The sequence below is a fragment of the Pezoporus wallicus genome, unplaced genomic scaffold, assembly GCF_028554395.1.
Source record: "Pezoporus wallicus isolate ANWC-B61680 ecotype Strahan unplaced genomic scaffold, APGP_CSIRO_Pwel_v1 scaffold_7107, whole genome shotgun sequence".
Lineage (NCBI taxonomy): Eukaryota > Metazoa > Chordata > Aves > Psittaciformes > Psittacidae > Pezoporus > Pezoporus wallicus.
In genome coordinates this window covers 854,608-882,534 of record NW_026642114.1, presented here as the reverse complement: position 1 = coordinate 882,534, position 27,927 = coordinate 854,608, and the positions used below count along the sequence as shown (strand labels likewise).

General features: G+C 48.5%; 1 protein-coding gene across 6 annotated transcripts in view; it reads left to right on the top strand.

Annotated features, from left to right (window-relative positions):
- PBX1 (PBX homeobox 1) overlaps positions 1-27,649 on the top strand; it is a 132,441-nt gene extending 104,792 nt beyond the window's left edge. For 4 of the 6 annotated variants that reach the window (XM_057427368.1, XM_057427370.1, XM_057427371.1 and 1 more), the window contains 7 exons: positions 2,358-2,548; positions 3,480-3,615; positions 7,107-7,266; positions 14,932-15,044; positions 16,552-16,641; positions 23,589-25,293; positions 25,330-27,649. In XM_057427368.1, the coding sequence (XP_057283351.1) occupies positions 2,358-2,548; positions 3,480-3,615; positions 7,107-7,266; positions 14,932-15,044; positions 16,552-16,641; positions 23,589-23,681 (783 nt within the window). In that variant the 3' untranslated portion in view covers positions 23,682-25,293; positions 25,330-27,649. The remainder of the gene's footprint in view (positions 1-2,357; positions 2,549-3,479; positions 3,616-7,106; positions 7,267-14,931; positions 15,045-16,551; positions 16,642-23,588; positions 25,294-25,329) is intronic. The other 2 variants (XM_057427372.1, XM_057427373.1) reach the window with 2 other exon arrangements.
- The last annotated feature ends 278 nt before the right edge of the window (positions 27,650-27,927 follow it).

Below are 27,927 nucleotides of genomic sequence, written 5' to 3'. Positions count from 1 at the left end.
AAAAAACTATTTGGGTCATGAATGCAGCTATTGGTAACGCCGACAATTGCATGAAAAGCTTCGCAGGCTGATGCTCAAAACAACTTTTTTTGCGAAGGCTTCCAGATGTTTTGCAGACCTCCTGTCGCCACTGTGCAGCTTGCCTTTGTGATGAATGTGGTTTCTACCCCAAGGCTGCACTGGAGTGCAAGCAAAAAAGCATCCCTCCTTTTTGGGGGCAGGATGCAGGAGCCAGGCGGGGTTTCAGGTCTCTGGTTTAGCGCCATCTCTGCTGATGTGATAGGGCTGTGAGCAGCCTCAGCCTGGCTCCCATTATACCTGGCTAAATGGATGCATGGTGCAGGATGGGGCTGGGGCATGTGTCACCCCTTCAGTTGCCACACTGGCCAAGCTGAGGCTGCTGGTCAGCATCTTCAGACCTGCACCCAGGGGTGGTGTGGAGCTGCCTCAGATGACCCTGGGTTGGAGCTGAAGCCAGAGTGGCCAGGTAGGGCTCTGGTGTTGGAGAAGCTGTGTGTGGTCATACCATGAAAGGCATTTTGACAGAGCATTAGAAAAGGAGGAGGTGGCAGGGCCCAGGGAGCAGGCAGGGGGCAGGTTGGAAGGATGACCTTTGGTGGCTGTCCTCAGCCCTTGCTAGCACTCCCTTGAGTGATGGAGATGGGCTAGTGTGGCATGAGGGAGCCTCAGCCTTCTCACATGGGTAGGAGTGGAGAGGGTCTCATGGCTTATCTTTCAGCTCCCAGGCTGAAGAGGCAGGGAGAGATACCCCATGTCCTCTGCCACCCAAGCCCAAGGAGAAACCCTTGGCACAGCCAAGGACATGCTTCAGGGAAGGACCTTCCGCTCCTTCCTCCTCTTGGGCAGGAGTTTTGTTTGTTTGCTTTCCTGATTTTGTTTCTACATCATTTTGGCTGCCCAAAGGGGCACACAGGTAAGAGAAGCCTTTACCCCAGCCCCATGAGTGAGGTGGACCACATATTTGCTTCTCAGAAACCAGTGAGGGGGTTGGTTTTGCCACTGAGTTGCTTTGCAAATGGCTGTGTAGGTCCACATCTCTTGTATCATCACCCACAGTCCTGCAAAAGAACAGGGTTCAGGGTTTCTCAGCCTCCACCCTCCTTTCTCCAGTCCCATTGCTGGAGGCTGGGGGAGCTCAGTGCCTGGCTTCTCATGGCATTGAGCTGCTGCTGTGACAGCACAGCAGTCACTGGCAGTTTTTCCTGTAATGCTCTTCACGCCAAAAGGAAGGAGACAATCTGAAATTGCTTGGGTGTCTGGGAGCAAAGAGGTACCCAGCTGAGAGCTCTTCTACCCTGGGAGCTGTCAGCTGAAGCTGGTGATGAATTGGAGGGGCTCTGCTGGCCTTGGGAAATATCTCCTCAGGTCTGAGCCAGGGGTGGGGATTCAGCTTGGAAGGGTTGGGTTGGAGATGGTAAGTCAAGACTATGTCGCCAGTCCACAAAATCAGTATTTCTTTCCCCTGCTGGCCCATTTTTCTCCATCATGGGGTGGGAATTGTGGACGTTGTCCCTAGAGTAGCTGCCCATGTCCCAGGAGCACCAAAGGCTTCTTGAACCATCGGTGCAACGATGTGATTCCCAGCACCAGTGCCCCCTGGTTTTCAGGGCTTGGTGGTGGGAACTGGAGGATAGAGGATGTAGGGGTGGAGGAGAGGGCAATGAAGTGGCCTCCATCCAGCCTTAAAATCCCTCCCTTGTCCCCTCGACTCCTCTCACTGCCGTGTCCTCACAGCACAGCCTGGGGACAGCAGGAACAGCCAGACAGTGCTGTGCCAGCAGCAAACTGATTGGGATTGTTACCTGCTTGCCCTTACTTGTCAGAGCTCCTGCCTCATTCAAACTTTAATTAATTATCATTATTTACTTCTTATCTGATGTGTTAAGAGCACAAAGTAGGGCTGTGTCTGGGACGCATGGTGCTGGGGTCCAGCTGGGGCAGCAGGAGAAGGGAGGTGAGTCAAAAGATTCATGGTCCTCCTCAGAGAGAGACATCTATAGCTCCTCCAGTCCTATCTGGAAAACCAGTGGCTGGGACTTCTTCGTGCTTTACATGAGTCCTAGGACTTCATGTGCCTCAGCTCCATCCATGATCCCTGAGAGCAACAAAATTGGCTTCTGCCTTTCTCAGCATGTCTGTTGGGAGTCTCTCATGCCCTCTGCTTTCTCTCCCCTGAGAGCCAGCACACTCTTGATCTGAGTCTGCCCTAAAAGGCCGCAGCCGTTGAGGTCTCCATTTTCATCTCCTTCCTTAGCAGCGTTGCCTCTCTATTGTCCTTGACGCTATCGAATGACCTTCCGATCCTGGGGTTTCTTTTGCTTTTCTTGCCATCCCAGGCATGCAATGAATTCACCACCCACGTGATGAACCTGCTGCGTGAGCAGAGCCGGACCCGACCTATCTCACCGAAGGAGATAGAGCGGATGGTGAGCATCATCCACCGCAAGTTCAGCTCCATCCAGATGCAATTGAAGCAAAGCACGTGTGAAGCTGTCATGATCTTGCGCTCCCGATTTCTGGATGCACGGTGAGTTCACCCCACCAAACCTTTCTCCCCACCCACTGTGCAGTATTGTTGCGGCCTAGGAGAGGTGTTTTGAGGTTCTGGAGTGAATTCAGGTTCATATGAAGGACCATGTCTCTTGGTCTTGAGGCACAGAGGCCATTTACTTTCTTTATCCTTTAGTTGTCTATGGCTCCGCAGGGGAGAGGATAGCAATTCCAGACATCCAGCCTCTGTCTCAGGGAGGCTTCCAGCTGTACCTTGAGAATTGTGCATCCAGGCTTTGCTGTGGCAGAATGAAATTCTGTGGCATATTGCAACAAACCTCTGTGATGAAAATGTGCATTTCAGTTAGGGATGAAACCTAATCCTCCACCCCATCCCATCCTCTCTAGTTCCTATTCTTTTCCTTCCGTTTCCATTTTCCCAGATTTTTTATTTGTTGTAGAATTATTTCACTGCCCAAGCTGGTTGTATGCAGGCTGTGGCTTGGGCTGCAGTTTGGGATGGGGAGGAGAGGCAGTTACACTGGGGGATGAACAGTCAAGTAATTCCCAAGTGCAAATGGAACAGTCCTCACCAGGGGTATATACCCAGCACTGCTTTCTCAGTATGGAGCTTTGCAGAGTAGCAGTGATGTCTTTGGCCAGGGCAGCCAGGTGTCGAGAGTCACCTTCCCAGGTGGAGGAGCTGGGTGCCAGTTTTGAGACTCTTCTGTGTTGCAGTAGGAATTTGAGACAGAGATTTGCTGAGGAAGGTGCTGAGAGAAGAGTCGCCAGCAAAGGGCAGATGAGAAACTTCCTGGCTGTGAGTCTGTTGCACTCCATGCTCCCAGGAGCAGGGGAAGGAGGGAGGGAAGCAAGGAAAGTCAAGAGTGTTTAAAATTGCACTCCTGTTTCTGGATCCCTGACACTGATTTGCATTTCTTTTCCTTCTGTTTCCCCCTCTTTCTTAGGCGGAAGAGACGAAACTTCAACAAGCAAGCTACGGAAATCCTGAATGAGTATTTCTATTCCCATCTCAGCAACCCTTACCCCAGTGAGGAAGCCAAAGAAGAGCTAGCCAAGAAATGTGGCATCACAGTCTCACAGGTGAGAAAGCTCAGAAATACAGTAAAGATGGCTGCTGCTATTGCGAAGCCTTAGCATAGTGAAGGACACTCCAGACCTCAGTCAAGTCAGTCATGTCCCAGTGTTGAGCATTTCATTTCTAAGTTAGTTTAGCACAAGTTTGTGTAAGTGGATGGGGAAGGAGACAGCAGGCTTGCAGTTTGAAGCTGTTGATGAAAAAGGAGAGTTTGAGAGAAGATTCAGAAGGGATAAAGACTACATAGGATGATGGCTGTGTGTGAAGCCAAGGTGTTAACAACCCAGAAATGATGTGGCATGAGCCACAGGGGCAAAGTCTTTTCTTGAGGGAATTAGTGCTGAACTGGCTTGCAAGAAGAGCTTGTTTGAGCTGACAGTCCATTCTTTGAGCCAAGGATTTGAAGGCAGTAAAAAGAGTTGTGCAGATTTTGCTCGATAAAGTATAATCAACAAGGTCCTGATGGGAATGGTTTGGGTCAAACAGGCTAATGGTTATAGTTTGTGGTCAAGGAGGGTGGGCTTTCTCGGGATGATTTCTCTCTGTTTTTACGCTTGTGCTGCAGAACATGACATCTCCCTGACTTGCTTATCCCTCAAAGAAAGGTGGTCAGTAAAGACAAATGGAAGTATTTCCATACATTCAAGGCAGCCATGTAATTCCTGGAGTCTGGAGCTTTGACCTGGGAGCTGCTGGAATTTGTGAGGAGTGCAGTCCTTGATGTGTTCATCTGTACATTGGCCAGGCCTGCCTCTCTTTATTTTCTCTCTTTTTGGGGCAAGCTTTCTGATTGAAAGCAAATCTGTGCAGCCTTTGATAGTCTTGTCCTCATGTGAGCTTAGTGTGCCGTCGGGGATCCCATTGCTTTCCCCATCTTGGGCCGCTTTCCAGCCCCAGACCTATGCCTATTCATCGCTTGAGTAAACTGGAGACAGCAGTAGCATCTGATGTCCTTGTGAGAGCATGTCTGCCTTCAGCAGGAGCAACAGCATCCAAGGGTAGGTGTTGTCACCATGTTGAATGCTTGCTGAGTGAGTCCGATTGCATCCCCTGGGTCAGAAGACCCAAACATTGATTCTGCCCAGAGTTACCGATGAGAAAGAGCAGATAGTGGCTTAAGTAAAACTACAGCTGTCCTGATGCTTCCCCTCTTACTTTTAATTCCTCTATTCACACTTAACAACTTTTACCTTGCAAAGAGAAGATGCCCAGGAGAAATACTGCACTTAAGATATTTTTTGACTGTGCTGTATCAAAGCTGCTTTCTGTCTGTCTTCAGAATCTCGCTTCTTCATCCAGAGAAGGTAGAAACAAACACGCATCTGGGCCTCTGCTTTTGCTGAGGCTAAGTGGGACCATGGGACAATATGAATCTGTGCAAGTCATAAGCAGAGTTTGTCTGAAATCAAAGGCTGACAGGGGTAGGCAGGTTCTTTGCTTCACAAGTTTCAAGGTGAAGATCAATTGTAGTGGTCATCTATCCCAACTTCCTTCCCTGTGGTACTCATAGTTCAGCCACTGGCTCCAGTATTTGAAGCTGGATGAGCTGTTGCAGAGATGGCCAGGTGGGAAGTTCACGAAGGAGCACGTCAGTAATGGGAAAGCTGGACCAAGAAATGGAATTGAGCTCCTTGCAGACAGCACCTTCTGGTGCCATACAAATGTTCGCTCCCAGATCTGGGTTGGGTGCTGGTCTGAGTCTCTGATGTTTATGTTTTCTTCTTCCTGCTCTGCAGCAGCACAGGCTTGAATACCTGCAGTTCAGTAGCAGGTAAACTGGTAGAAGAAGCCATTTCTGCATAGAAGCTGCTGAATGCTCTAGGATCACTGCAGATAGTATCGTAGGAATGAAAGCATATGGGTTTCAGTTATAAACACCCAAGCTAAAACAATTTTCCTAAGATGAGGTAAAAATCACAAGCTTCCCAGAATGAACAGCCAGTGGTTTATTAGAGTGTTTTATTAGAGTTGCAGCATCCTCTGGCATTTGCTCATTCTCTTCATCTTGCTGAGCTTTTCCAAACAAGGTCAGTAGTGACTGGAAGTTGTCTTCTGCTTAGAGAGCTGCATGTAGGAAGACACACCCCTGGTTATCTGTATTTGGTGTTGTCAAAAAAGAAGCTGAGATTTGCTTCCCCAACCGTAGGTTGAATATTTCCCACATCTCTGAAATTGTTCAGTGTGACATGGTGCCCACATGTGAACAGGATTATCATCAGCAGTGTACTGAGTAGATTTGGGGAACACTGAGTTCATGGTGGTTTGAAAGGTACCCTGATACTTTCCCTGGAATCAGTTCTGGCCAGATACCACAGCCTGGTTCCACAGACTTCAGAGTTACCCTATCACTGTGCTGAATCTCTGACATGCAAACTTTAGGGTATTTTATTCAGACACCTGACAGGTTGACCAAGCAGTCTTTTCTTTCAAACATTCATACTTCTGATCCCAGGATATCACTCTGACAGTCTGCAGAGATCACTGCTCAGACCTCACCTTGGGGCTTTCTGAGGTTCATGCATTGTACTGCTGCAGGCATAAGGAAACAGCTTTCACCAGGACTGGCATGACCAGAGCTGCGCAGCTTCATTCTGCCTTCAGATCTGGCCCATAATTTTCAGCCATCCCCATGATTTGAGAAGAAGTTCATACAGCTTCTTAATTTTTTTAAAATAAATCCCCTAATCCCTTTCAGCACAATTCTAGGCACTGAAGTCAGGCCCACGCTGGTCTCTGGGCAAACACAATCTCCTGCCCCTTTCCAAGGAACACACTTGTTCCCTGGGACCAAAGTTAGGTCTTAGAGTGAGCCCTGTGCTCCCTCTCTAGCCTTCCCCTGGCATTCCTGGTTTATGTAGTGGCTCATGCTAAACCGTACAAAGCCAAGATGAGCTAGATGAAGAGCATCCACTTCTGGCCTTTTGCACCAATTTCACTCAGTTGGATCAAAAGCAGAGCTTCAGTGATACCAAGGTATTTTTGTGCGTCAGCCAGGCCCTAGTAAATTCATTCAGTGTTCTCCCTGAAAGCCACACTGTCCAAAGGGAGGAGAAGGGGCAGCTGGGAATCAGGGGATCTGTCCCTGTCAAAGGGATACTGAGGAGGAAGCAAATAAAAAGTTCCAAAATGACACATACCTGTTTTCAGATATTGTGCAATTTTAGAGTCATTTGACTTCCTCAGGTTTTTTTAAACTCGTCTCGTATTTTTATGGGGTGGCTCTAGCTTTTCCTGTAGAACATCCCCTTAGTGGATGTCCCATTCGTAGAGGAACCAGATATATTCTCACAACCCAGTCCTCCCAGGAGGGTCTCACCACCTTTCCTGAGCTTGGTGTAGCACACGCAGGTAGAAGGTGTTTCCTTCCACAGCTAGGAAAGTGGGAGGGAAAAAAGAATATTCACTACTTAACGTGAACTAATCCACCTTCCTTACCAAGCCGCACTTGCCAGAGCTGAAACATTAATGTCTTTGTCTTCTCTTAAACTCGCTCTAGGTATCAAACTGGTTTGGAAATAAGAGAATCCGGTACAAGAAGAACATAGGTAAATTTCAAGAGGAAGCCAATATTTATGCTGCCAAAACGGCTGTCACGGCTACCAATGTGTCAGCCCATGGAAGCCAGGCTAACTCACCCTCAACTCCCAATTCAGCTGGTTAGTTTTTGTTTTATTTTTTATTTTGGGTCATTAGTGTTCGGTTTTTTTGTTTGTTCTCCCCCTCCCCCTAATCTCTCTCTTGTTTTTCCCCTTCTGGTTATTTGAATTTTTATTTTCTGGTTTTGGTTGGCTCACTTTTGTGGTCTTTAAAAAAAGGCAGAGATGGGATGTGTTTTTTAGGGTTGTTTTGGGGGGTACTTTATTTTCTTTGCCTTTTTCCCCCTCTTTTTTCTTTTCTCTTTTTTTTTCTCTTCCCCTGTCCTGTTCCGTTTTCATTGGGAAAATGATGTGATAAGACCTTGTAACCGATGTCACCTTGGGGGTTATATGCATGGATGGTAAACACAAAACCAGAAATATGTTCCATAAAATGTTGCTGGAATTGCTTGCATTTTGAGGTGAAAAAAAAGAATAATTAAGAACTCGTTGCATAACGATTTTATTTTGCTGGGGCTGGAAGCATGAGTGGCCCGAATGGCTAAACCCCAGCATTTTTAGGATGTCCTAATTCATGAACTTTGGAGGGTTGTTTTGGGTAGATCTTTGGTTTTCTTTCTGTTGTGGTTACCTTTGATTGCTTACGTGACAATGTCTGGATCATCTGCAAGAGTGTGTGCTCTGTTTGAATTTTATTTTCCTTCTGTGTCAGCACAATCCAGGGAAATCCATGGGTCGTTCCCTTCCCTTTCCCCCTTTCCTGCCCATTTGCTGTGGTTTACATTTGTTTGTTTTGAGGGTCAAAGGCACAGAGCACTTGGCCCAGATTTCAACTCCTCTGCTAGAGAACGATGCTTAGTTCATGCGTGGTGCCTGCCACAAGGATGGCCGACCCAAAAATAATCCTGGGCTGCAGTCGACTGGTTGTGCTCTGCTCCCAGGAGCGATGCAAAATTGGAATTTGTTGAAAAGGAGAGAAAAAACCTGAACTTCATGCGTGCCATGTACTTTGTTATCGATGCAAATATCTATGTGCCTGTTTTCTTTTTAGGGGTGGGAGGGAGAGTGGGAATGTGCCATGCTTGGTGTCAGCTTGGTGTCAGCTCATGGTACCCTTTCACATGGGTGTGGAGCTTGCTCTTATGAGGTAGGCTACTAAGAGGAAGGAAATGGTGGAAGAGCAAAGAGAATGGTGGGGAGCAGGAGAAGCTAGATGTTAGAGTACTAGTGGTACACTGTGCAAATGCTGGTTACTATCAGGACATGCTTCTGTAGTGAGCACAGTCCTGCCTGTGGCAGGTAGCAGAGGAATCGCACCTCAGAAGCACCCCCAGATCTGTAAGATTTGAGTGAAAAGTGGAGACCCAGGGATCATACAAGGAGAGAAACCAGTGGTAATAGTCTCTGGCTGATCTCTCGAACCGGTCCCTCAGTGGGAAGGCAAAGGCAGTCCATTATCTGTGAGCTAATATAGTAAATGGTGGTTCATTGCTCTGTGCTGGGGAGCTCATCCACACCTTGCAGGGACTCATGTGGATGGCTTGCATAGAAGCAAGTGGTAGAGGTCTTATTCAGTTGGGCAGTGAAGTCCCTACATACAACCTCTTCATTTCCAGAGGACATGTTACGTGCTAAGGGTCTGCCCCCCCAGAGCCACCTAGAGCAGAGCTGGTGCAGCTTTTGGTTGCAAGTCAGAAACACTGCTGGGGGGGGCATCTCCTCACACAGGGCTGTCTGCTGCAGCTCGACTGAGGTGCTCAGAAGGCTCTGGTGGATGCAGCAGAGTTCTCTAGGGACAGATGGTTTTCAGGAGTTTTGTTTGATTCTTTTATTTTTGTTTTGTTTAGGTTTTTTTCCCTTTTCCTTCTGTTGTTTGAACTGCTGATGATTTAGCTGAAGTTTTTACAATGTTGTCCTTTCCAAACAGCTCACTCGAAATACCTGGTCAGGTGGGGTTTCCTGATGTTGACACCCCCTTGTAGAAAAAGCTGGAGAGTAGAGAGCAGAATGGTGTGTGTTGAGGGGAGATGCCTGCTGCCTGTGATGCTGTCCTGAAGTCCACATCAGCTTAGACACAGCTTTTCTTCTCTTCCTCTTTCTTATACTGGGTCAGATCCAAAGGTCTGGAATGGCAAGAGAAAAGCTTCCAATTGTTTAAATGGCTTTGGGTCTGGCCTGCATGCAGTGGAAGAGGCATTTCCCAGTGCCTGCCCAGTTAAATAGTGCTCTGGTGTGAGGTTGTTTCTTTGCGTTCCCCACAGGCAGTAAGACAGCTGTTTCAAAGATAAATTGGCCAGTACCCTGCAGTAAACAGCTAAGATAATCCCTGGATAACACTATGCTTTCAACGAAGGACAAACAGTCTTGTTATTAACGAGTAAGACTTGAGATCCTGGATCCTCTTTCTGGCTCACTTGTCTGCACTCTAGAAACACTGACTTCAGGTGTCTAATGCGGTGGTTCTAAAGCAGCACATCAGTGTGGGGGGAGCTTGCAGGCCATGTTGATCCTTCTTCTGCTAGAAGTGTTTGTAACCTGGCCCAGATCCCACCATCTTCCCTGTATCCAGCAGCAGCGAGGCCTTGCTGTCAGCACTGCAGTAGTCTCTAGGGCAGATTGCAGAGATAGTGCATTTGGATACTGGAAAAGCCTCAGGATTTTATGTCCAACAGTGGCATCCCAGGTTGAGATCTCCCCAGCTGAACCATGCAGATGTAACAGCTCAGTCAAGCTGTGGGTTAAAGGCACATCCTGAGAACATCTAGAGTTGAGTGACCTCCCCTGCTGCAGGTTGTCTTGTAGGCGCTAGCAGCGAGAAGCACACCTGTATATGCTAGGTCTGAAATACCTGTCTGTGAAAAATTTGGAGGATGCTGTCGAGGGCCGTGAGCCATCCAGTTGTGCTGCATTGCCCTGGGAGGAATGTGGAAGTGGATGAAGAGGTGAAGGACTAAGATAGATGATGCTTCTCCTTTTACACCATGGACTTCTTTCAGATCATCAGCTATAAGGTTTTTGAGGAAGGAACCTGAGCAAATAATGGGATTTGATGAGAGTATGTAGACCTTCTGGTTTAAATACATTGTAGGGCATGTGGAAAGAAAGAGTGTAGGCAGAGGACAGGGCATGAGAAAGAAGCGACCAGCAGTGTAGTCCCTGGAGGGCCATGATGTTGGAAGAGGAGGTGGAACTGGGTGTGCTGGGACCTGGGACAGGAGTTAAATTCATTTCTGCCACGGCTGCGCAGGCCCATCTGTTCTCTGCATTGACGCCCATGTTACCGGAGATCGGTGAATGGCTACAGTCAGTCAAAGAGATTGGCCACACATTGACAAGGGCAACAATTGCATCTGTCTAGCCATCTGGCACGTTCAAAGCAGGGTCCCCCATCCTCAGTCACCCAGGCCTGAATGTCAAACACCTTTTCATCCTGAATGCGCACAGTTGGGCTTTATCAGCCAGATGTTCAAATAAGCTGAGATGTCTGGCTCATTTGGGCTAACAACTCCCCATCCTCACTTTGATTGCCTGGACAATCTCAGCACAAAAAACACATGGCAAATTCAAGTTATTTTATGTGGGCAGACCCTTTTGCCAACCAGGGTCCTCAAGGACCACATGCAGGTGATGACATCCAGTGAAATCTTCCATGCAGAGCAACCAAAATTGTCCTGAAATGTTTTTTGCTCCTGCTTACCCTTTTATTTTGTGAATATCTTGCGCAAAACTGCTGGTGGAGGGGATTGTGCTGTCTGGAAGTATATGTATGTCATCAGGCACAGGCCTGATGGCTGTATCTTCTCTTCTCTGCCTTCCTCCATTTGTGGCAGTCAGTTTTCCAGAGCACAGCATGGGAGAGGACCCTTCGTCAGTAGAGAAGCTGCCCTACTTAGAGTCTCACTGTCTTAAGTGTTGGTTAGCAAGTGAAAAAGAACAAATGCACTGCTGAGTTCATCCCTGGCTTTTAGACCTGCGATCAAACTCAGTGGCTTTGTCCAGCTGAGGAGCTACATGGTCCATCACGTTCCTCCCTCGTCTTTGGCCATGGTACAAACACAAGGAAAAAGTTACAGGAGGGGTATTCTCAATGCTTATATGTCATTGCCATTGTCTTCAACTAGGAGCCTTCTATACATGACCACAGTCTACTTAAATGCTTCAGTGTGCTGGATCTGTGTCTCATTGGTGGTAGGTGGTATGAGGCATCAGATGAGGATGGTTTGATTTCAGCTCCAATGAACATAATTACTGTCTGTTTATCCATGGTGCCATTTGACTTGTCAGGTATGTTAGAGAAAAGTACTTACTAGAGTTCCTGGAAAATCTGAGGTGGAAGTAGAGACTGACAAAGCGCTAGAGAAGACATCAGAGAAGAATAAACTCTGAAGAGTTGGAGAAGTGGTGCAAGAAATGCCAGCAGACAAGCTTGTGAAGATTTTTGAATTGGAGGCAAAATTAAAGTGGGTTGTGCTCATCAGAAATGTTAGGGGTGGAAGAAACCTCTTTGTGGGCATTATTTTGATGTAGGATTTCATCCAGTAACAAGATCTGACTGCCACAGCATTCCAGCACTCTTTCTGAAGCTGGTGATGAAATGATAGAAATTCATCACTAAGGAATAGTGGTGGTAGGTCTTTGGTTCAGTAAAATAATCTGGATGCTGAAAATGATCCACTCTTCCTCACTGCTACAAGTCATAAAAAGTGCTGGGGTTTCTGGTATTTTGGAGGGGGGTTGGTCTGCACACAGTAGCATCAGGGGACTTCCATGCCAAGATCAGAGCCTTTTCCTTCTGGCTTCCCAAGCTCAAAGGTGGTTGTTCCTTCTTGGTTGTTAAGGAGTCCCCAGTCAAATTATGACCACTGAAAACCTTTACTGTGCTCACAGTGGAGCCTTGCAGAGGGACAGATTACATTTATGGTGAAGCCTTCTCTAACCGAAGGATTTGATTTGTATTTCCAGATGTGTTCTCTGTGGAATATACCAATCTTAATTTTCAGGGCTCTTCACATTCCTGCCCCCTCTCCCACCCCAGTGCATCAGCCCCTCTTAGCTGCGTCTCTCAGACTTTGGGCCATCATAATTTTCATACATGGCAGGTACATAGACAGCAGAGTGCTGAAGCAGCAGAGTGGCAGCGTGAAGGGCTCTCTGCAATTACGGCTCTGATACAAATGCATCCATACATGCAGGGCCATTGGTATGCGCATATTTATCTTTGCATCCACATCAGCAACAAGACATATTCACTGTTTAGATATGCACATATATTGTAAAAATACCCTGTGCCAATAGCAGTGTATATCTTGTAAGTGACATCTCCAGCGCTCCTCATGATTTCCAAGACACCAGCGCTCTACAGAACTAGAATCTGTGGCTGTTTGTTTACTTTTATTTCCTCCCTCCCAGTCTCAATTTCACAGGCAGGTTTGTTAAGTTTCAATAAAATACCAGTTAACTTCATGGCGTTTTTATCTGTTATTATTGTTACAATTTTCTTTTGGTAGGGGAAGGTGGGGTAAGATGTTGCTCTGCTGGGGGCAGAGTGATAGCAGTGCCCTGTCAGGTGCTCAGGGATTCCCAAGTCCTCTTCCCAGCTCTGTCACTGATCGTTTGTGTGATCTCAAAGGTTTCTGCTCACCTTAAAAGAACAAGAGAGTATTCTTTGCTTCTTGCGAGCAGTAGCTGCAAAGTCCCTTGGTTCTCAGCCACTGCGGGAGTATGAAGCCACAGTTAATTCATGACCTCTGCTTTTATACCAGTGGTCAAAGTGATCGTTCAGAAAACTGAGTAGGAAGCATCCAAAGATGTATGTGAAAAGTGCCCATATTTGTGCTTAAAGTTGATCAGTGTCAGGGTGGGCTATCCTCAGTCTGCCAGCTCATTTCCCTAGGTTTTTTGCTTTTAAAACAGCAAGTAACCTGAGAGGTTGTGAAATGACAGGAGGCCTTTGCCAGCTGAGCAGAGGAGGTGATAGTTACAGCTGCCTTCTGACTAGTCCCGGTTATTTTACGCAGCAGCGCTGTGGGATTGATCTCTGGAACAGGTTGGGCAGAGTTCACAATGAGCACAGACAATAAGCTATTCCTGGCTCTGCTCTTTTAAGGCACCAGTGGGAGGGTCCGGATCCAGGACTGACTGTGCTCAAGATGAGTCTTTCTCTTGACTGTCTTGGACATTGTATCTAGCAGTGATGTTTCTGCTTTCCTTCAATGCTGAGAATTACCAGCACCTGACAAAAGAGCCAGTTGCAAAGAGAGCAGCAGAGAGTTTAGTGAACATGAAGTCTCCAGCATAGACCTCCCACCTCCTCCCTGCCCTTTTTGGAGGTGAATTCCTTCAGAGGAGCCTTCCTGGTCCACCTCCAGGACTAAGCTAGTGTCTGTTCAGAGTGTTTCTTCCTTGTCCAGCAGAGGAAGGGGGATTGCCAGGTGTTTCTCAGAGTGCACGCATGAGCCATAGGTGGGCAATTCCACCAGGACTATGGTTGCCAGTCTTCAAGGTTGGAAGTGGCAGTGGAGATGATGAGAGTGTATTTGGGGTTGGAGTTGAAAACGTAGCTGACCTGGGCCCCTGAAGTCTCTCCTTTCCAAAGCTAACGTCATGTATATAACCAAACCTTGCACGTTGAGCTGTCTCACACTTAACGCGCTGATCTGCACGATAAAATCTGAAATAATCCCATAAAACCTTTTTATTTATTTTTAATCCCCTTCCCTGCCTTCCAGTTATGTGATGGGTTTGTTTCTCCCATTCAGTAGCTGAGGAGGTGCTCAGATATCTCAAAGCTGGAAGCAGAAAACCGTGTTTCTGCAAAGATGGGTTTTTTTTTTCTTTTTGTGGATTTTCTTCCTCATGATCCCACTCAGTTGTCTTCACTGTGACAATTTTTTAGTGTAACATTGACAACTGGTGCGTGCAGTGGGGAATTTCATTAAAGAGCTCGTTCTTCTGGGGCAGCTGGCCCAGAAGGGAAGTGACACCCTTGCATTCTCTCATGGCCCGTCATGATGAAAGACACTTGCCAGCATGGTGGGTACTGGGAGTCTAGCCCAGGTGTCTTCACATTTTTGCGAGCCTTCACTCCTGGTTCGCACCAGTGATGGGTTCCTTATGTCCTGAAGGCAAACCCTACACACCACTCCCTTGCAGAGCTCCCCATGGCTCAGTGGGAGCTCCAGCTGTGCAACTGGATGTGCTCACCCTGCAGAGAGCAGCGCAGTGTAGACTTAACCCACCCTGATCTGAGCTCAGAAGCAGCAGTAGTGTGGGTCTGCTTCACCTGGCTGAGCAGTCTCCTGCTCTTGATAGTGAGGCTTGTTTGGGTAACTCTGTTCTCCAGTGCAGTCTGCCGGGTGGACACCTCCAGCAACCAGGATTTTTCAAAGCTGCCTGGAGGATTTGGATGCCCAGAAATTAAGGGAAAGGCTGTCTGAGTCCTCCAGGCTGGGCTTTGTTTGTCTTGGTCAAAAGCATGAAGAATCCTTCCTCCAGCTGAGGAGCTGTTGAAGAATGTTCTTGGCATTGAGCTGTAACAACATGTGGCTTTGAATAACCTCAAGAGTGCATCCTGTTTTTTGCTTGCTCTGTTCTTCATGCTACTAACCTGACTCTGTGTTTTGTTTTTGTGGTTGCTTTGCATGTTGTTCCTTCCTCTTGGCTGAGAGTCATGGGGTGGATCTTTTTCCTTTCTGTGATTCAGGTGCCTCACTCTTTCCTTTCCAGGTTCTTCCAGTTCTTTTAACATGTCAAACTCTGGAGATTTGTTCATGAGCGTGCAGTCTCTCAATGGGGATTCTTACCAAGGGGCCCAGGTTGGAGCCAACGTGCAGTCACAGGTAGGGACCCATCCGATGTACTGCCAGTGAATGCATTAGTGTTGGAGGAGCCTTTGACTGTATTGGCACTTCTCCCTCCCGTCCGAAAAGAACAAATCTCAACCAGCACAAATGAACCAACACTTAAAAAAGGCAAACCAAACTGAAAAACCAACCAACCAAAAAAAGCAACAGCAACAACCACCCAAAAAAAAAATAATCCAAAAGAAACAAAAACTAAAACCAAAACACCCAACCAAACCAACAACCATGGTCTTGAGGAGACTTGCCCACACTTTGTGAATGCATTTGGCTCTGGCTTGATAGTTGTACTAGAAGGAGAGGAGGTTTAGGAGAACAGGCACGAACTCAAATGAAAGCACCTGAGGTTTAGGTTGTGCTTGCTTTATTCTTCCAAGGGAAGGGCCCAGATGTTTGGACTGGTGTCTCATTTTACAAGGAAGGCTTCCACTTACTCCTTTGGTGCCAAACCAGGTGTCTGCTGAAAGGCAAGAAACATTCAAATACACAGCTAGGATTTTTGTTGTTTATTTTGTTTTTTTTTAAATTAAAAGGCACTCTTCAACATTTCACCACCTCCCCAAAGCACAGGCACTCAATGCCACCCATGTACACACCAGCAAGACGGAGCATGGGAGCTTTGAACAGCATTACTGAAACATCAACCCATGCTTTGGGCAAAAAGAAAGAATTTAAAATAGCCACGAAGTCACTCAGATTTCTCACCTCCCATCCAGTATCTAGATGTGCCATGAGTCTATTCTCTGACATCTAAGGCTCTGTAGTGTGAGACAACAGCCACTCTGACACTTCTGCATTGGGCAAGGAAGCTCTCTAAAGCCAAGATTGCCCCACTCACAGTGCTGGATGCAGAGCAAGCATGCCATCCATGGGTAGCGAGACACACTCACCATGCATGCTGCTGCTGGGGCTGGGCTGGGTGAGAGAAGGGAGAGTAATGGGGTTCCCAGAGGAGAGCTGCCAATGCGTTTGCCGTGGTAGGTATGTTGCCTTTCTGGGCCCTCCAAAATGAAGGCAGTCAGCTGACTCCAAGGATCAGCTTCCACTTCTGTAAGCTTCCCAGTGCCTGGGGCCAAAGGGTGGAAGGGGTAAGAAAGTGCGTCCTTGAGCACAGTGGTGCAACTGGCTGCATCAGTGTGCTCCAGGAGGTCCCACCCTACACTTGCCATGCTGTTCTCCCTCTCTGCTCTTTCTATTGAAAGACTTGGGACTGAGGAGTGCATGATGGGGCCACCAGGGCAGACAGGGGGTCATGGTGAGGGAGACAGGAGCAGCCGTCTGGCTCAGCTCTGGCTTCAAGAGCAACTGTGGTTCTCTTTGCCCTCTTTAAATATATACCATTGTTATTATTGTTATTATTAGTATAAATATTATTATTACTACTACGACTCTTTTTTTTATCTTGCCAAAGTTGAACCAAAGCATCTTTGCCCACTAACCTTTCATTCACTCTAATTTGTGTCTTTGTTGTCGTTGGTCTGTTTAGGTGGATACCCTTCGCCATGTTATCAGCCAGACAGGAGGATACAGTGATGGACTCGCAGCAAGTCAGATGTATAGTCCGCAGGGCATCAGTGTAAGAAAAAAAAAAAATAGGCTTGAGTTCTTGTTTTTTGGGTGGCTTTTTTATTCATTTTTGTTCTCTCACTGCCAATTATTTCAAAGCCATAGGGCTCAGAATGCCACTTAGTAGGACTTGTCTTTGCTTTTACGGTCACCTAGTTTATTGCTTCTGTATCGGTCACGCCAACGGCAGAGCTTTGCCCACAAAAAAAGTGGCGACCGGGCAGGCTTTGTGCAGGCAGCTGGCGTCTAGGACTGTCAGAGCTGATCAGCGTTTGCCTGGCACCTGCGGCCACACGCGCTCGGCCGAGAGGAGCTGCTAAACAGGTGACACCTTGTGTAGCTGTGGTGAAGGATGTCACCGCTGATGCCCAGTCCAGAGATGGCTTCACGCGGAGGCCAATGGCACCATCCCAGAGCTACCGTCTAAAAATAAGCCATCCCTGGCCAGCATCCGAAAGTACGGCGACAATGGGGTTGGTGGCAATAACGAATGCAAATAAAAGGAGAAAAAAAAAACACAACAACAAAACAACAAAGCCAACCAATGTCAACCCAAGAAAACCTCATCCAACTGGGCTGGGGGAGGATGTGAGGGGGAGGGCGGTCTCCAGAGCATCTTCTCCTTGTTCTTGGGTGCGCTGGCGGGTTCTGACTAGCATGAAAATTCGTAGCGACAAGCTGTGTCGCACAGGGGGAAATCGATCAGACACACACAAGGAGAACCCAGTGTAGATTCGGGACAGCAATCCAACTTCATTTCTCAGATCAATCGTCTGCCATCTCAGCAGTGGTGACAGCAAGCTGGGAGAAGAGGGCAGCCTGGAAAAGGAGGCTGTGAGCGCCAAGTGGGTGGTGGCAGAGGTGGCCAGGGATGGCACGGAGGAGGGGGTGGCTGACTGCTGCAGTCCCCATTAGGAGCCTAAAGGTTGAGGTGGCGTGATCTCAAACTGGGCAGGAAGGCAGTGATCCTCCAGGTGGGGCAGTGGTCGTGTGGGTGAGCACCCCAGCGGGGTGCACCATCCAGTCCCATCACCATCCTGGACAAGGCTTATGCCATACGTCACCTTGCGTGTGACCATCTTTGGGCCATTGGCGTGCAAGCAGCCACTGCTGGCATAGGGAGAGGGTATAGGGAGAGGGGTGCAGTGGGGTGGGGGACTGTGCTCCCCTGTCCTGCGGGTGTTGGGCCTTAGTGGGTGGCTTGACGTCAGGAGGCAGAGGCAGGAGGATTTGTGAAGTAATGTAATTGAACATGTGCAGATAATTATGTCTCATTACATAAGCCCATTGCAAAAACGGCACTTGGAAATGCCACATGAAAGAGCCTATCGTTCTGCATTAATTTCTCCATGCGCTGAATTTATTCCCTTTCTGGCTTTTTAATACTTGGAGAGTAAATGAATCGCAGGCTGATCATGATAAGAGATGATACTTTTGTATAAATTAAAATACCCCCAAGGAAAGAGGCTGAGCAGATTATAGCTGCAGTTGGCTTCGAAAATCACAGTGGGCTGGGTAAGCCAAAATTTTGGGGGGGGGGGATTGTTGCTGGGGATTACGAGGCAGGGCAGGGGCAATAGAGAAAAGAACAAGAAAGAGGTAGTAAAAACTCGGAAGCTGTATAGGACAAGGAGAGCTGGGCTGGTGTTTCTGGCTGTGGTAACGGGAGAACCAGTGTTACCAGCACTGGGAATTGGTGAGCTGAGAGTGTCAGGGGCTCAGTGGTTCCCCCTGCGCTTCCCAAATGGGGATCCAGCATAGTGGTATCTGATGGCTCCTCAGGCTGGTTCTCAGGGGGGGCAGGAGCTCAAATAGGCTCAAATTGTATGTTGTTCAAAGAGGAGCAGGGTAGCAAGTGGGCAAAGAGACAGCTCAGGTTCAGGGGTGATGGCTCATTTTCCCGTAAATGTGTAGTAGACATGGGGAGGAAGGCAGGGAGTCCAGAGCTAAGTGCATAGTTTAGGAAGTATTTTCTGGGTTGTCTCTCTATCCCCAAATGTTTTTCTTCCCCCTTATCCTGACCAGCATGCTCCTGCCTGTAGCTTTTATTGTCATTTAATGGTTTCCTATCCAGCTAGGTCTCTTGATGGACCCCAGATTGTCTACTCCTCAAGTGTGGCCATCCTCTAGGAAGTGTTGACTCTTGGCAATGTCCTGGGGTGCCTGCTTAGTGCAGGCAGGGTGGCTGTCTCGTACCATGCAGGGCTTCCCTGCCTCTCCCCTGAACCCGTTACTGCCATGGAAGGGCAGCAGGATGTGGAGGAAACCTGCTAGTGACACAGAAAGCTGCCATCCCCACGTCATCTGAGCATCCCCGTGAGCTGCTGGAAGGAGATGAGCCGAAACCTAGTCAAGAGCCCTGTCACAACGATGTCTGCACGGGGCTGAGGTTAAGTCATCCCCAGAGCCTGTCAGGGCTGAGAAGTCAGCGGCAGGTTGCCCAGCTCCACCACTGCAAACCTTGGCAGGGGAGACAATGCTCGGGGTTTGCCTTACTTGATGGAGGATGAATTTTTAAATGCGTGTAAGTCATGACAGCTGAGAGCAGGAATGCACCCAAAGCCCAGTTTCCTCTGTGGTTCTGCTGCTTGACGGCTGACAGACCGCTCTGCAGGGCAAAAAGGGCTGGAGCCAGTTCTGCATCGTTAGCAGGATAATGGGTGATGTCCCAGCCATCATGATCCCCGTAACCCACAGTGATGACTGAGGCAGAGCAAGAACAGGCGCCTTCTACTCCACAGGTGGAGACAGTGTGAGGTATCACCTGTACTGGCAAGGGACAGGGATGCACTTGGTGATGCATGGCTGATAGAGGCTGGAGACATCTTCAGGATACCCAGCCTTGGGTAGCACTGAGAAGAAGGAGGGACCCTCCCACCTGAAAGGAAGGGGTGACTGGAGCCTTATCCAGCCCTTTTTGCAAGCTTTGAGGTTGAGGGATTTTGCACCATAAAGTGAGAGGTGTTAAGTGTCTGGTCCCTCTGCACAGAGGGGTGTCCTGCATTTGTACCCAGCTGGAGGTCCCAAGATAAAGGTTTCAAAGCATTTAGAAGTCCAGATTCTTGTGGGTTCCAGTGGAAGCTAGATCTTTAGTACCATAGTTCTCTGGAGGGTTCCAACCGAAAACATCACCCTTTTAGCCACTGCCTTGTGGCTGTAAATTCACCAAGCGTTTTAGTTCCCCTATCTCTCAATGAATGAAATGAGCTATAGTAATCTTAAAGAAAAACCATTTCAGAAATTTCTTTTTGGACTTTATTTAATTTAATTTATAGATCATTTAAATCTAAATGAGAGGCAATTTTTAAAAGTCATCAGAGTACAAGGGTTTTGATTTAAAATGTCGTGCAGATCTGTGCCTATTTACAGAGCAGTGTCTGTGACCATGATGGTGGTGGTCAGCAGCGGGGTGTGCTGTTGAGTTTTGCATCCACTGTTGTTGATGAGGATCTCTGGGCTCTGGTACCTGTAGGAGGTGAGACCTTCTCACATATGCTGAGACCCTTTTCTATTAAGAATTTGAGCCTTGAAATGAAAGTTATTTCTGTTTTCCTCAGCAAGCTACAGTTCACCATCATGATCAAGCTATGGTTCATGACCATATTCACAACCTGGGATATGTAAATTTGCCTGGCAGGGCTTCAGTGCCCAAGCTCCATCCATCAGGGATGCCTTGGTGTGTTCTGAAGACTGCTGCTGTGAACTTCGGAAAGTGATAGCCAGACAAAGCTGGAGTCTTTGGTGTTTAATAAGAGTTTCAGCGTGTATCATAAGGAGACCCTGACACAAGCTCTTAAAAGTGCAGAGGTCTGAAACCTCTTTGAGGTTATTGCCTCTTTGAGGCTACTGCCTATCTGTCAGACTTGCTCATGTCTGCTGTGTTTGGAAGCTGACCTGACACCCTGTGTTGTTGATGGTGGGACAAGGATTTGGTCACAGAAGGTGGGATGGCGAGACAGCCTCTGTGCACAGCAGGAGGTGCCTTTAAAAACTGGCAGAGTCATTTCCCAAGCCCATGCTGGAGGCCCAGGCAGAGAGCCATCCAGCCTTGCTGGAGGTGACCAAACTTCTGGGAAACCTTGTGGAAATGGGCAGCAAAAGCAGTTGCTTCAGCCATCCATCACTGAGGCTCCATCACTTGGACAGCCACCAGGGCCTTGCCTGTGATTTGGCACCATAAGCTGACATATGAAGAGGTGTCCCAGAGACCATTGCTCTGTTCCTGTCTCCTGAAGAAGTCACAGCTGCATGCACGGGCTGCTCAGAAAAGTCTGTGAGGAGCAGCAGCCTTCTCAGAATACTCCCTCATTTTTGAAGGAGATCCCTAGGATTTACTTCAGTCAGATCCCAGTGGCATCTTCTTGCTCCAGAAGGAGGCAGGGCCCAGCTGGGATGCATTGAGGATGCATCCTGAATGTGTCTTGGTCCATGCAGCAACAGGGTGAGCTCCAGGAAAGGGGAGTGTAAATGGTGCCTGTATGCCCTCTGTTTTGGGAAGAGTCTTGGCTCCTCATGGAAGGCTTGTCCATACCAGAAGATAGCATTAAGATGATAAGGTCATGGCCAACCCTGGGGCCTTCCCAGGCTGAGGGAGCAGGAGAGTGTGGGATATGTGGAAGGTTTCCTAATCTAGGTCAGCCTTTCCCCAACATCCTCTTGGCTTCTAACTGAATGCAACCAAGATGGTAACTGACGGCATGAACTCCCACAACACATGAAGGCTGATTCCCAATCTGGAGAGCCATGGGGCTCCCCAGCACTGTGGGAGGCAGGGTGCTAAGCATTGAGGCACTGCAGTCCCTGCCTGCAAGACACTCTCCCTCTCATTCCTTCCAGCCATGGCTGGCACGCCAAAGCCTCACTAAAAATAGTTAAGCACAATAGGGACAGAGCCCTGCTCCATGCGGCCCCCTCCACTCTCCCCCCTCCTGCTCGCCGTAATGACCCTGCAAACACTAAATGGCATCTGAGTGCATTAAGCAGCAAACTCTCCGGTGACATAGCAATTACAGCTCTGAAATAGATTTGGTGCGTCATGGAAGATAAGGGTTTTGAAAGTTTCTGTTGTGATTATAGCTTGTAACTCCAACAAATAACAGGCTTGGTAATAAGAGGCTGCCAGCATAGCTATTGTGGTTCTCTCTCACTGATGGCACGTAAATTGCTATTAATGTCCTAAGTGTACTTGAATATGCCAGTCTCGGGGCGGTGGAGTTGGCTCTGTGTCTCTCTTTACGTGGCCTGTCATTGTCAGGCTGATAATCTACAGTAATTGCTGCCTCTTGCAGTGGTCCAAGATGTGTAAGGGTGGATATTGCATCTCACGAGTGCAGGGATGGTGGGTCAGGGCCTGGGTACACATGGGCTGTGGGCACAGTGAGCCAGTGGTCTGCGCAGGCAGGGGATGCCTGGGGCTGTTAATGTTTGTGCATAGTCTGGTTTCATGCTTGTGCCCACAGTGCAGTGGGATTTGCTAACCTGCTAGCAGGCTTAGGTCACGATATCCTGTCTTACTTGCTGTTGCTGGAACTCCATGCATGCATGGAAGAACACGCAAGCCCATTGTGTGTGTGCATGCCTCTGTCTTTTCTGCTTTGTGCATGCCCTGCTGTGCGGTGTTTTCATTCCTCAAAACATGGGTTCCCATGGTCCACCTGTGGCCAGCTCTTTCCTCCCATTTCAGCTGCCTTTCTGGCAGGCAGGAGCTGGTCAGCAGTGTGGATAGCCCACCAGCAAGTCCTAGACAGTTGCTCTGTGCCTTAGGGCCATGAAGCTTTTCCTACCCTTACCCCACTTCAGGGTTTGCAAGACCCCAACTAGTGTGGCTGGTGGTGGATGACCTGTGCCAGGAGGCAGTGGGACAGGCAGCCAGAGAGGACAAAGCAGCCACAGTACATTTGAACTGTGACAGCAACTGCTGCTGACTTGAGCTTGGGCAGTGGTTGGAAAGGATTCATTAACTGAGCACTGAATCAATGTCAGAGTGAGCAGAGGAGGTTGGGTGCGACATCTGCTCCTCTCTAAAGTGGATGGCAACTGTGGAGGAGCAGCTTCTGTGCACTGCCTGAAGCAGTGGAGCCCTCCAGTAGCTCTGCACTTGAGAAATGGGAGAATTTGTCTCTGCATCTGTTTTTAGGAGAGGAAACAAGTTGTCTGCCACACTTTGCTCTAAAAACCCTGGGATGGGATATGGTGGTAGCACCTCCGTGGCACTGTGGCTTAGGATGCCTCAAGGAGTGGTTACAGGGAGCATGGAAGGTCAGCCCCGGGTGGCAGATATATGTTTGTGGTTTTCTTACAAAGTGAGGAGAGTAATGCTTTTGCATTAGAAGCAGAGATGTGGCCCAGATCCCAGAATACAACTTTCACAGTGGCAAGAGAGGTGTTTGAACAATGTGTCTTTCCTGCAACAAGGCTTGGGAGCTGATGGCTTCGCTTGCACAAGGGTCATGCAGCAGGAGGGGTGCCTAGAAAGGCAGCGAAGGGGAACATGGAGCTGTGCTGGAGAACATAGCACAGCTCAGCAGTCTCTTGGGACCTGTTGTTCTTTGTGTTCATAGCACCTGAGTCCAGATAATATCTCAGGACGGTGTTTCTGGAGTGTGGTGTTTGCTGTTTTCCTCCTTGCATATGGGAAAGTGTCATATTTGGGGGTAAAAAAACATCATACAACCAGAACTCAGAGTTTCTGCAGAAAGATGTGTTTTTTAGGGGCCAGAATTTTCATGAGCACTTGCCATTTAGCAAAACCTCTGTTTTCAACAGAATTGTTTCTTCCCCATCCCACTTATGGAGCCATGTTGTCCGCAGTGGGATGGGAAACCCAGAGGGGACAGCTTTGCCTCCTACATCAGTGCCTGCTAGGGGAGAAGCAGGAGAGTCTGAGTTGGATAGGTGGCTTGGGCAGGGTTGGGTGTGCTATTGGGTGACTGACATCTCCATGTCTCCCTTCTGCAGGCTAATGGAGGTTGGCAAGACGCTACTACCCCATCGTCGGTGACCTCCCCCACAGAAGGCCCTGGCAGCGTTCACTCTGATACCTCCAACTGATCTCCCAGCAAATTGCATCCCTGGCTGAGCCAGTCCCGGCGGGGCAGGAGGGGAGGGGGCCTCTCCTAACACCGCAGCAGTCAGACTGGAGGTGAACCCAATCAGCACACACAAGAAGACTCCTTCTCTTCTCTCCTCTTCGTCGGGATGCTTTTTTCAGCCAATCTGGACACTTCTTTATACTCTCTTCCCTTTCTTTTCTGGGTAGAAGCCGCTCCCTCCCTGCCACCGCCACAACACCACTCCCTTCCCCTTACCCTTTCCCACCGAAGGATATGTCAACAGGTAGAAGGATTTTAAGGAGGAAAAGCAAAAAACAACTGCCACCACACAAAACAACCCCAAAGCAGTGTACAGCCTCATGCTGGGCATCTTTCTGAGGAGCCACAAATGTACCTCTGTCATTTCTCACTCCTTTACTAGCAGGCAGCCTCCCTTACTCCTCCTGTCTCATGCTACCTCTCCGTAGGGAAACGCCACCGCAGCCCTGCTGCCACCTCATCTGCGCCGGCCCTGGCCACAGCCAGCACCTCGCCTCCCTGCGCCCAGCCCTGCTTCGGTGAGCTGACTGCTGTGCACTGCTGGTGATGGGTGGGTGGACACAGCCCCTGTGCGTGTAGAAGAAGTCAGCATGCTTCCCTTTGCTTCCAAAAGGTACCAGCGCATTCCCAGCCCTGGGTAAACTGACAGCACTTCCTGGTCCCTGCCCTGCCCTGCCACAAATCTCACTGGCTGCTGTGGGCTGAATGAGCCATGAAACCCTCCATCCTCTCTGCCTGCTGTTGGAGGGGAGGAGAGGAGAGAAGGAAATGAGGCAGAGGCAGGTGAGAAATGACCGTCACTAATTACGAAGGCACTGAGCACCTCCACGGTGGTGTACACTAATCAGTTTTCTCACAGCACCTAGGGAGGCTGGTGGTGGATGTGTTCCTGGCAGTGAAAGCGTCACGGATTGTTTGCATGTGTTTCTGGGACCGTGCCACACTGCAAAAGAGGAGGAGGTGGGTTCCCCAGTGCAGGCAAGACCCTCAGAGGATGGTGGCACCTGCTGTATTCCCAAAGCCCTGCCAGGCAAGCAGCAAGGGTTGGGCAGCAGGATTCAAGGGGCTTGATGTGGTGGGGTGAGCACAGTGGGTGCTTTCAGTAATGGTTAAAGCAACAGCTCTGTAGGACAAGGGGTGCCCCTCTTGGGGGTATCTTTCTGATAAAGCTCCTGGTTTTATCCCAGTTATTCTGGACAGTGGCATTCGATACCATAGGAAAACTCATGGGATTTTCTGTCCAGATTTTTCTGGTCTGCTCTTTGAAAAGCTGGTGATGGCTGAAACACTCCTTCAGGCAGCTGATGCTGGGAGAACATGGCTTTCATTGAAGAACAGGGTGAGGAGGCACCAGTCTGCCCCTGGCAACGGGCTGAGCTTCGTGCCATAGTCGTACTTTTGGCCACTGGTTCTTCCAGTGGATGCGAGCAGGTTCAGCTGTCTTGTGGCAAGATCCTGGGTGTCATAGGGGTCACTGTGGGTGCAGCATAGATAGCACCTTGTAATGGATCTGAATACCTCTTGGCTACATCTCATGCACTTGCGCATCCATGCCCACCCTGCCAGTGCTGGTGCCAGCCATCTCAAGATGGGAACTGCCAGTGCAGAGCAGCCTTAAGCAGGAACCACATAAAATTACAGCTCTGCCAAAAAAATTTCTACCCTTCTGGTGGAAAAAACGATGGTTGGCCTGCAGGCCACAGCGGTGGTGTGCCCACAGCTCTGACATGCTGTCGCCTTGCAGCTTGGGGCCAGCAGTGTGACTCGCCTGAAGTGGAGATGAAGCCTGCCTTTCCATGGGGAACAAGCCCAGAAGGCTTCAAAACATCTGCTCTGAAATTTATGACCTTTCCCCAGATATGAGAGGTGCCAATTCATTAGATTTTCTCCTTCTGAGCAGGTGGGGTCAGAGCAGGATGCAAAAGGTAGATGAGAAACAGCACAAGCTGCCTTTTGCTTTTTTTTTTTATATCTCCAGTTGAAACATTCTGTTCCTTTCAGACCTATGTCTGGGGTTGGGGGCTGTGTTGCAGAGCATAATGCAACAGGTGAGGTCTGGGGCTGCTTCCCAGCTGGGAATATCTTAAGAGCAATGAGAAGCTGGTTTCTCCAAGAGAATGGTTAGGAGGTGTTGCACATCTACCCAAGCTGTGCACCTTCCTGCTCTCCTCCTCCCGTGGCTTCCCCCAGTGCAGCCTTTTCACCATTTCTGGGTTATTTTATATGAAACCATTCTGGCAAAGCATTTCAGGGATACAGGACTGGGTCAGGTCTGTTCTGGGGAGTGGCAGCAGTGCTGTGCCTGTGGGAATGCCGTGGTACCTCTTGGAAATAAACCGGGAACAATCCAGAACCACCCGCTGACTGGAGCCAGCCCACGCCAGGGCTGCCTTCCCCTGCCCTGCAACTGCTGCCCCTCCTGCCTGCACTCCCTGCCCACAGCACCCCTGTTGCGGGCAGGGTGCTTGCTCCTCCATGGTACTTTGTGGATCACCTCCTGGGTTCCCTAGTTGGTCCCTCCGGTTTGTGTTGGCGTAGCTGCTTGCTTGCCTTTTCCTTTGCTTTCTTTATTTTTGGGTTTTGTTTCTCCTCCCCTTTCACCCCTTCCCCCAGCCCCAAGTGTTGTGGGGTTTTTTCTCTTTCTTTTTTAATTTTTTTTTCTGCCCAGAAAAACCTGACTTCGATACCAAAAAAACAAAACAAAAAAAAAAAAAACAAAAACAAACAAAAAACTATCAAAAAACCTGCAGAAACAAAAAAAAAAAAAAAAAAAAAAAAAAGCCACAAAAAAAACTCGACGATTCTTTCAGCTTTATTAACATTTTCCATTGTTTCTTGCGATTTGTGTCTCGTTCTTTGTAGTATTGATGATAACGAACATTTGATAATGAATGTTCTTGTATATTCAGATAAAGGAGAAAAAAAACAAACCAAAAACGCAGTCGGAATTTAATAGTGTTTATAATAAAGAATAAAAAATGACCCTCTTAGCACGCAAAATTGAACAGGGGGAAGGTCCCATCCCTGTTCTTTCTGTGGCAACAAGCGCTTCATTCCTGTATAGTTTATAACATCGAACTACCTACATTCATCTTTTTTTTGTTTGTTTGTTTGTTTTTCCCATTATTTTTTTCCATTTTCTCGCATTTGTGAATTAGTTCAAGAATGCTAGAAAAATGTAGAGTTGTGCACACTCATTTCTTCTTACACAATGTTTAAAAAGTGACAGTAATTCATTTTGTAAAACTTTAAAAAGAAAAAAATGGTTGGAATAGTGAGCATTAATAGGTACAGTCTAACACTTTATGTTTCTTAACGTTGAGACCCAGAAATTACCTTTTTTTTGGCATTATTTGAGGGGGGTGTTGGGGCTTTGATGATGATGCTGAGTTTATTTTGACCTGTCTGAGACATCGGCCTTGCTGCTTCCCCTGCGCTTTTGAGCTGTGCCCCAAGTGATGTGAAAAGTGATGGTGGTGTTTGGGGGGGGAATTGTCTCTCCTCCAGGAGGCCCCCACTCCTTTTGATACCCAACCCAGAAGATCCTTAGGCGGCTGCTTTGGGGCTGAGTTGGGGAGTTACGTCTCCAGAGAAGCATGTAGTCCCGTGGGGTTTTGGCGAGTAGATGCTGTGGGGTAATGGGGAGTCAGGTGCTGAGCTGCTTGGAAGTGATGAAAGGGCATGAATCCTCCCCCAAATATGTAGACAGTGGGCTTCAATGCTTTCATGCTCTGCCCTGAATCCCAGTGGCACCCAAGGGTTTGCTGCAAGAGCCTGGGATTGGAGGCACCCATGAGCCCAACCACAGCTCTTGGCTGAAAAATTAATTTGGAGCAAGGAAGGTACCAACCTCGTTTCAGTCATGGACCTTGTTGAGGATGGGGTCTCACAGCCTAGCCCCAAGGCCCAGCGGCACAGGGTTGCTGGGCAAAATAAGGGACAAGGGACAGGACATGGCAGCCTCCCAGCCATGGTGGGACACAGCCAAAATGCCCGCCAAATATAGCCTGAAATCTCAGTGGCTTCAGAGTGGGGTTCAAGGAGAAGTGCTAAGGAAGATGCTAGTGGGCAGCACTTCAGTTTTCTCTTAAAAACAGGTTCCCTGTGCCCCTCTTCCCCCCAAAAAAACAGCTTTTCACATCACTGAACGGTTTAGGGTTTGGGGTATAATTTTTAATCCCAAGGTTTCCTGGAGTCCTTTTGTT